This window comes from Sorex fumeus, unplaced genomic scaffold, assembly GCF_029834395.1.
Source record: "Sorex fumeus unplaced genomic scaffold, SorFum_2.1 ptg000037l, whole genome shotgun sequence".
Lineage (NCBI taxonomy): Eukaryota > Metazoa > Chordata > Mammalia > Eulipotyphla > Soricidae > Sorex > Sorex fumeus.
This window is the reverse complement of record NW_026606094.1, coordinates 64865448-64874134: the sequence shown is the minus strand read 5'-3', so window position 1 is coordinate 64874134 and position 8687 is coordinate 64865448. Positions and strand designations below refer to the sequence as shown.

Below are 8687 nucleotides of genomic sequence, written 5' to 3'. Positions count from 1 at the left end.
CAAATCGAAGGTTAATGGGATGACAAGTGATACAAGTGTATGAGCCTAATCAAGTAGGATAAGAGCCTGTCAGACTTAGGAGGATGCATGGAGGGCGACACACCAAGGTCACACCAAGCGGGCAAGAGATACTGACACAGACTTTTTCGGTTTTTTTTTTTGGGGGGGGGCCCTGAAGGCTGGGAAAGATGCTTCGTTTTTTACTTTCTGTAGATTACAGCTCACTCTTAAAAGAATAAAACAGAGACTCTCTCAGCAGACGGGGCTCCAAGTCTCTTTCTCTTCTGACTTGGGGTCCTTAATGCTGAGCTTCTAATAAACTCACTAAGCCTGAGCTGTGTGTGTGTCTCTCAATCGCCGCTAGCGCCGCCACAACCCAGTGAGGGGGAACTGCACGACCGCGCCTTCCCGAGGGCGGGGGAAGGGGGGGGGCAGGGGCAGACGGCCTGGGCGCTGGATTACGGCTGAATTACGGCCCCTGGCGGCCGGGTTCGCGACTCCTGCCGTAAAGCCGTGTGCGGCGCCTGCGCAGCTCCTCTCCCGCGGCCGATCCCGACGCCGTCGCTTCCCGAGCGGGTCTTTCGGAGCGTCCTCGGCCGTCGCCATGGTGAAGCTAAGCAAAGAGGCCAAGCAGAGGCTGCAGCAGCTCTTCAAGGGCGGCCAGTTTGCCATCCGCTGGGGCTTCATTCCTCTCGTGATCTACCTGGGTCAGTGGGAGCGGAGCCGGGGAGGGGGCCTGTGTCGGGGCGCCGAGAGACCCGCGACGTGGCCGGCCCGGCCTCCCAGATGCGGCCGCCTCTCCCCCGTCACCGCCTTTCTTTTCTCCTCAAACGGCGTGGTACAGGCCCCGGGACCCCCGCACCCGCCGTTCCCTCGCTCGTCAGTCAGGTGGAGGTCGCCCTCTTTCGGGTGACCTCGGGCGTGAGGAGGCGACCGATCGGAAGCTTGCTTAGAGACGCTGCGGCGTCACCTCTCGCGTGACCCGGAGGCTTCGTGTCGCCGCCGCCGCCGCGCTGAGGCACAGCCGCGGTCGTGGTGGGAATCCTCTTTTCTGTACAGCAACGAAAGGTTTTCCCGTTTTTTTCCCCTTTTTTCCTCCCTTCCGGACGGGGCTGATTCTAGAGCTCCGGTGGGGCGCCCGAGCGCGCGGGCCGACCCTCCCACCGGGCACCCGGACCCGGAACCCGGTTCCGGTTCTCCCCTGGGCTCGCCTTGTCCTCGTCATCTCGTTGCCGGACTCCGGCGATCCGCCGGCAGGGCAGGCCGCGTACAGACTCCACGCTCGTGGGTTTCTTTCGGTGCCCGTTGCTTCAGCCCTCGTGCCATCACCCCGGCAGAGCCAGTGATTGCGCGCGAGCGGGCCCCGCAAGGCTCCAGGACTGATCGGCCCGGCCCGTGCCACCAGCGTGCACAAGATTTAGAATGACTCCCCCCCGCCCCCCCCCCCCCCCCGGCTCTCCCCTGTTCTGAATGGGTTAGAAATCACGCCCAAATGATCGTGGGCGCCGGTTTAGACTAGATACGTTCTCAGAGCAGACAACTAAGACAACCTGGGGCCAGACAGATGGTGCTGCAGATAGGGCGCTTTCTCCGCCCGCGGAGGACCCGGGTTCCATCCCTGGCACCCCAAATGGTTCCTTGAGCCATGCCAGGAAAATGACCCCCCCCCCCCCCCCCACCCGCGCGCGCGCAGAGCCAGGAATAAAGCCTTGAGCTCCTCCTGGTGTGGCCCTGAAAGCAAAAATAAAGCCCAACAATAGTTGGGACAACGTTCAGTCTGCTTGTACAGCCCAGCCCTTTTCCACAAGGCCCCGTCCCTTATTTCACTTCCTGGCCGCCGGCCCCCATGTGCTTGTCAAACCCCCAGAACCGGCTCTCCTTTGAACAAAGAAGACGTGGGGGGCTTTGAGGTCTTCTGCTTTGTGTTGTCGCCTCCTTTCTCCGTGAGGCTTACTTGGCATCCTCTTACAGTGTCCTTGTCTCTGGCCTCAGTGCTACTCTGGAAACCATTCTCTTGCTTTGAAAGGAGGGAGGATTTGGTTGAATTTGATTTTTTGTTTGTTTGTTTGTTTGTTTACTTGGGTAGTAATTAGTGTTGTTTTCCCCCCCCTCTTTTCCCCCTTCCCTCCCAGGATTTAAGAGAGGCGCCGATCCTGGAATGCCCGAACCGACCGTTTTGAGGTACTGCTTTTAAAAATAAGCTCTCCAGGGCAGGCATTGCCATCCCAATGCGGAATCATGGGAGAGCAGAGCAGTGATGGTGTGGTCATTGGGATGAAGCTTTACTGGCTGGTGTAATTTCAGCTGGAGAGAAACTGCCAGTCCACAGAGCAGTCTTAACTGGTTAGCAGCTAACTGCTTTCTCTTTCCTGCCTGCACCCTGTCACTCCCATGGGCAGTGTATTTGGAAGGAAAAAGGACTAATCACCCCACCATATTTTTAGGGGGTTGTGTTTTTTTGTGTTCTGGTTTTATTTAGAGTCTTTGGAAATACACTAGTATGCTGACTTATTTTTTTTATATTCATATAGGGAAACCATTAAAAATTAAAACTAATTTATAGTTTATGTACCTAATTTTCTGTTTCTAACTTTTATCAAGTTAGGGAAGGACCTATACAAGGGCACTCAATTTTTTTTTTGAAGGGGAGTGGGGATTTGCAGGACACTCCATTCCAGGCAGTGCACAGGGCTTACTCCTGACTCTGTGCTTAGGGATTGTTCTGGGTTGGCTTAGGGTACCATGTGTTATGCAGTGTTGAATCCAGGTCAGCACACGCAAGACAAATTCCATACTATCTTTCTAGACCCTTCTATTTCTATTTTTTATTATTTTACTTAGGTATTGTGATTTGCAATGGTTTCAATAACAGCTTCAGACAATCATTCCAGTTCCAAATCTACCATCAGTATCAGTGTCCTTGCGTTGTCTTAAGGTTCCCTTCCTCTCCCCATCTCATCCTTTATTAAACTCATTAAAACAGTTTAAAAAATTAATATAGTTTGGATCACCTGTTTACAATAGCATTTCCACTTCTGGTTTTGATGTACAGTTACCTTGTCCCTAAGCTATCAAAATGTCAGGCCAGTTCACAGCTCACCTCTTCACCCCCCCCACCCCCCAAATTTCTCCTCATCGTACTGCTTTAAATGTTGGACTACTTCTTTTTTTCCTTTTTGGCCACACCCTGTGCACTCAGAGATGCACAGGGGTTATTCCTGGCTCTTCCTTCACTCAGGAATTACTCCTGGTTGTGCTCGGGGGACCATATGGGATGCTGGAAATTGAACCCGGGTCGGCCACATGCAAGGCAAACACCCTCCCCGCTGTGCTATCACTTCAGCCCCAATGTTGAACTACTTTTAACTTTCCATATTCCCATCTTTTATTCAGTACAAATTGTGATATCATTCTAAAAGAGTACATAGGATTTTGTTTTCTTCACATAAAATTGGCATCTCTTGTACTTTTGCTTTTCAGTTATTAGTATTTATATCAATATAAGAGCATTTTGGTACACGTAGATTTTATAGATTTTGATTTATTTCTTGATAAAAATTCTCATTTGTTAAAAATCAGTGTATGAAAATTTATGGCTTGTCAGATTTCTTTCTCAGAAACCGTTTTGCCAGTGGTGGCTACATGCTTGCGAAAACATAACACTTATTAACTCCTGGACATACATGTGTACTAAGTGTATGCTTGTGAATGTCACCTGTACAGGAGGACAGGAAAATAGATGAAAGGGCACAGTGTGGAGCAAGCAGGTTTGCTCTGAGGGAAGGACCTATACAAGGGCACTTAGGACCAGGATGACCTGTGCAGGTGCTGTGCCATCCCAGTGCACATCCTCTGTCTTCCAGGTAATTCTTGTGGATTGCCTTGGTAAACTTTTCACTGGCTATCCTAGGATTTTATTTTTTTCAGACTCCTACTCTAAGCCACCTTTTTTCAGAGATGGAAGTAAGAATGGTATTAACATATACAATGTGTCAGCACTGTTTTAGATGCTTTGTAAATCCTGACTCTTAAGTGTCACTTAAGTCCTTCAGAAGGTTTGGGCAGAGTAGGTAGTGGAGTTTTTCTGTTTTGAAGGCCTTTACTCTTTTTGTTTGTTTGTTTTGGGGCCATACCTGGCAGTGCTACGGAGACCATATCGTGCTCAAGGTCAAAAGGCCCATGCAAGGCAAGTGCCTTAACTCCTGTACTTGTTCCACCAGTCCCTAAGGCCTAAACTTTCCCTGGCTCACAGGGCTGCTTCCATGTATCTTATCTCTTAGCATTGTGCCATCTGATTTGAAATTTTTGCCCTCCATTCTTCCTTGTAGGCCTTTTTGCATAGAAAAAGGTGTGTTTTTTTAAAAAATTTCTTATAGGTAATTACCAAATTTACCTCTAACTTCACTGTTTCTGCAGTTCTCTTTTCTCTGGTAAAATTCCTTAGTTAATGGTCTTCATTCACTGAATGGTATGACTTCTTAAAATGGCTTTCAGAGGTCTTCATTAGGTTGCTCTCTTTTCTTTACTTTTTGGGGCCTCACCCTGTTTGAGGGTGAGTAACCTGCTCAGGGGTTACTCATGGCCAATGCTCAGGGAACCATATGGGATGCTGGGAATTGGACCCAGATTGGTCACATGCAAAACAAGCTCCTTAGGTGTGCTATCTCTCCAGCCCAATTGCTCTCTTAGTTGTATACTCCTTGAACTCTTTATTTCCTTTTCTGTAAAATGGGATGAAGTAATATCTCTGCTACTTATTTGCTGAATGACTTTAGGACAGTTAATTTCCTTATGGAAATGCTGCCTTAGGAAATATCTGAGCTTGGAGCCAGAATCATCATAGAATGTTTACTTTGCATGTGGCCGACCGGGGTTCCATCCCCAGCATTCCATATCATTCACCATGCCTTGCCAGGAATAATTCTTGAGTGCAGAATAATTCTCAGAGTATCCCCTGCGCACTATCAGGTGTGGCCCAAAATCAAAAAAAAAAAAAGGAGAGAGAAAAGGAAATATCTGGGGCTGGAGCAATAGCACAGCAGGTAGGGCGTTTGCCTTGCATGTGGTCGACCTGGGTTCGATTCCCAGCATCCCATATGGTCCCCTGAGCACTGCCAGGGGTAGTTCCTGAGCGCAGAGCCAGGAGTAACCCCTGTGCATTTCCAGGTGTGACCCAAAAAGCAAAAAAAAAAAAAAAAAAAGAAAAAAGAAATGTCTGACCTGGGACTGTATCAGTTCCAGTGGACATTTTTTTTTCTTTCTTTTTTTTTTTTGCTTTTTTGGGTCACACCTGGCAATGCACAGGGGTTACTCCTGGCCCTGCACTCAGGAATTACTCCTGGTGATGCTCAGGGGACTATATGGTTCGATGCTGGGAATCGAACCCGGGTCGGCTGCGTGCATGACAAACGCACTACCCGCTGTACTATTGCTCCACCCCCCAAAGCCTTTAACTCTTAATAGCTCAGTTCTTTGAACGAGTTCTTAACTTCTGTTGTCCTTGACCGTTTGTTATTCACATACTATATTTTGTTATTTCCTACATAAGAGGTATGGGTGAGTGGAAAGGGGAATGTTTGGGAGGGGACACTGAAGCAGCTAGTTGAAGGAAGCAGACACTGGTGGAGGCTGTGATGTTGGAGCGTTGTATGCATAAAACCCCACTGTTAACAGTATTGCACATCACGGTGCTTCAACTTATATATGTATGTATTATTTATATTTATTTACATTTATATATATACTTTTTGTATATATTTAAATCTTTTTTTATTGAATCACCCTGATATACAGTTACAAAGCTTTAATGATTGTCAGTCATACAATGTTCTATCACGCATTTTTCCCCCAATACACATTTCCTACCACCAATGTCCACACTGTCCCACCACTCCCACCACTCCCACCCCACTCCTGCCTCTATGGCAGGCACTTATTTTCTTACTCTCTCTCTACTTTTGGACATTATGCTTTGCAATACAGATACTGAGAGGCCATCGTGTGTGTGTGTGTGTGTGTGTGTGTGTGTGTGTGTGTGTGTGTAAAATACAAAAGTAAAAGACTTTAACCAAGTGGCAAGTGGTTCTGTGGATATGAATCAATATAGCATTGCATTTTATGATACACTTTTTAGACTGACTTGCTTGCTGGTAAATTGTGTGTGTATGTATGTGTATTTTCTAGATTATTGAGGATCCAGAGGTGAGAATAAAATGTGTTCTTTTTGGCTTCAGTTATCCCAATGATTTCTTTTACTCTCTTGGAGTTGTAAGCTAGAAAAAGGTCCTCCTGCCTCTTGTTTATCTTAAGTTGTTGTCTTTGTAGTTCTCTTCTTTCTGGACTTAACTTTTTTTCTTCTTTTATTAAGGTATCATTAGAGGCATCTTCTCATTTTCTTTCTGGAAAATGTTTGTGTTTTTGTTAAGAGTTGATTGCCTAAAATGGGTTATCTTGTTAAAAGAACAGAATTGCATTTGTTGGGATTTAAAATTTTTCTCAGGTGTGGGCGAGTTTAAAGAGATAATATGGAGATAGTGGGCTAGAGTGATAGCACAGCAGTAGGGCGTTTGCCTTGTGCGCAGCCTGCTCAGCCGAGCCGGGTTCAATTTTTCCACCCCTCTCAGAGAGCCCTACAAGCTACTGAGAGTATCTCACCCGTACGGCAAAACCTGGCAAGCTACCCATGATATATTCAATATGCTAAACACAGTAACAACAAGTCTCAAAATGGAGATGTTACTGGGCCCGCTCAAGCTAATTGATGAACAATGGGAGGACATGCTCTTCTTCTATGGAGATAGTGTAGCTTGCCTTGCATGAGGCTAACCTGGGTTTGATCCCTGACACTGTATATGGTTCTCTGCGTACTGTCAGGAGTGATCCTTGAGCATAGAGCCAGGAGTAAGCCTTGACTTATATGTGTGGTCCCCCAAACAAAACAAAACAAAGCACATTTATTAATAGGAAATTGTTTAATACATTTTTTGCATTGGTCATGATAAATTTCTTTGCCATGTGTTGGAATTAGAACCAGCTTCATCTTCATTTTCTCTTTTGCCCAGCATGGTACATAGATAGCAGGTACTGTAACCTGTTGAATGCTTATCAGAAATGCAGTTCTTCTGTCAATAAAGGACTATGTTTTAATAAGACTACTATTTAGAAAAATATATAAATACTGAGGTTTACAAAGAGAATTATTATTCCCCATAATCTATCTTAGGTTAAGAATGATCCTTTTTCTTTATTTTGGTTGCTTATTACTATTGGAGGAGACCTTAGAGAGGGAAAACGTAGATTTAATGGACATTTGAACATTGGAGGTAGATGCATGTTTTTTCCCCCAGGGTGAAATCTTTCAAAAGTTAACTTAATGGAATGTTCAAATTGTCATTTTTGTGCAGTTGATTCAAGTTGATAAATTACTAGAGACTAAAAATCAACAGCACTTTGAAGTAATATTACCCTTTTTCCTCCTTGCTGAATGCTGTTGCTTAATCCAACAGATGACTTGGGATTTAGGACTAGTCAGTGGCAGGAATACTTGGGGTAAGAATTGTGGTAGAAGTGAAGGAATGTGTGGACTAGTTGAATCTCAGGTCACATCCTCCCTTGATATATGGACATCACAAAACTTTTTGTTTCCGCTTCTTTAAATGGGGAGTTGTGCAGACTTTCGTAGTGTCTCAGCCTGGCCTACAGGTATTGCCTAAGTAGACGTTATTTTTATTACTGGGATCACATTTAACATGTAGCATTTATTTTCAGAATGCATTAGTCTTTTTTCATATTATAATTTCTATTTTATCTTGTTTTATTATCAGTTTACATTTCCTTTCTTGTTTATAACAATCCAACCACACTTAATAGTAACTAAATGCGAATTTGTATATTTGATTTTTCCCCTTTTTTGCTCAGTGAGATTGATTCTTATGGTCTAGTAACTAAATTTGATAGATGAATAAACACACACATAAGAAATGTAACATCTAATTCTTGTTATGTTTGAGAAGTTTTATTTTGGGGATTTAATTGATTTCTCCTCTTCACGAACATTTTAGCTTACTCTGGGGCTAAAGGACTGTTTGATCATCTGAATTTGGACACAGTCAATGGACGGGAACAACATGCAAGGTATACGCTCTGGCTGGGATAAGAGATGGGACGTCGTTCAGACACTCACCAACTGGATGGCACATGGCTCTTACTTCACAGATGCGTATGTGGCGGAGTGGAACCTCTATGGATTTATTTATAATAGATTGTATCAAAATAAATGTTTTTAACAGTGTTCTGTCTTCAGTCCTTTTTTAATTGAACAAGATAAACTATTAAGAAGGAAGCCTGTAGTACTTTTCAAAACAATCTATATGTGCCTAGATGTAGTCCTAAAAAATATGAATACTTCCAAGTTTATTTCTGCCTATTATACATAACAGGTAGATTCCAATTTATTGTTGCAGTGAATTACTGACTTCCTGTGGGTTACTGGTTCTCATTTGAGACACACTAGGTGGACCCTTAACTTTCTGTACTGTGTTGGAGTGAAGTTCGACTGAAAAAAAAATTGTAGTTCTGTGACTGTTGATAGGGAACGAGAATGCCATCCAGGAGTTGATTTTAGTCTGAGTCTAAGATTTCCCTCAGTAGTGAGCTGACTGCTAGTTTTCAGTTTTAAATCCTGAATT

The 8687-nt window shown here is 44.7% G+C and overlaps 1 protein-coding gene across 1 annotated transcript; it reads left to right on the top strand.

Moving 5' to 3' along the window:
- Positions 1 to 532: 532 nt before the first annotated feature.
- TOMM7 (translocase of outer mitochondrial membrane 7) lies at positions 533 to 8290 on the top strand. The gene is made up of 3 exons (XM_056118190.1): positions 533 to 707; positions 2133 to 2181; positions 8061 to 8290. The coding sequence occupies exons 1-3, from the start codon at positions 605 to 607 to the stop codon at positions 8074 to 8076; spliced, it is 168 nt and encodes a 55-aa protein (XP_055974165.1). The 5' UTR covers positions 533 to 604; the 3' UTR covers positions 8077 to 8290.
- Positions 8291 to 8687: the final 397 nt, after the last annotated feature.

What these genes read in the sequence shown, in the direction of transcription:
- TOMM7 (XM_056118190.1), top strand. Translation starts at nt 605, where the DNA reads ATGGTGAAGCTAAGCAAAGAGGCCAAGCAGAGGCTGCAGCAGCTCTTC. An exon ending in TCCTCTCGTGATCTACCTGG is followed by an intron (nt 708 to 2,132) that starts GTCAGTGGGAGC and finishes CTTCCCTCCCAG; the next exon opens with GATTTAAGAGAGGCGCCGAT.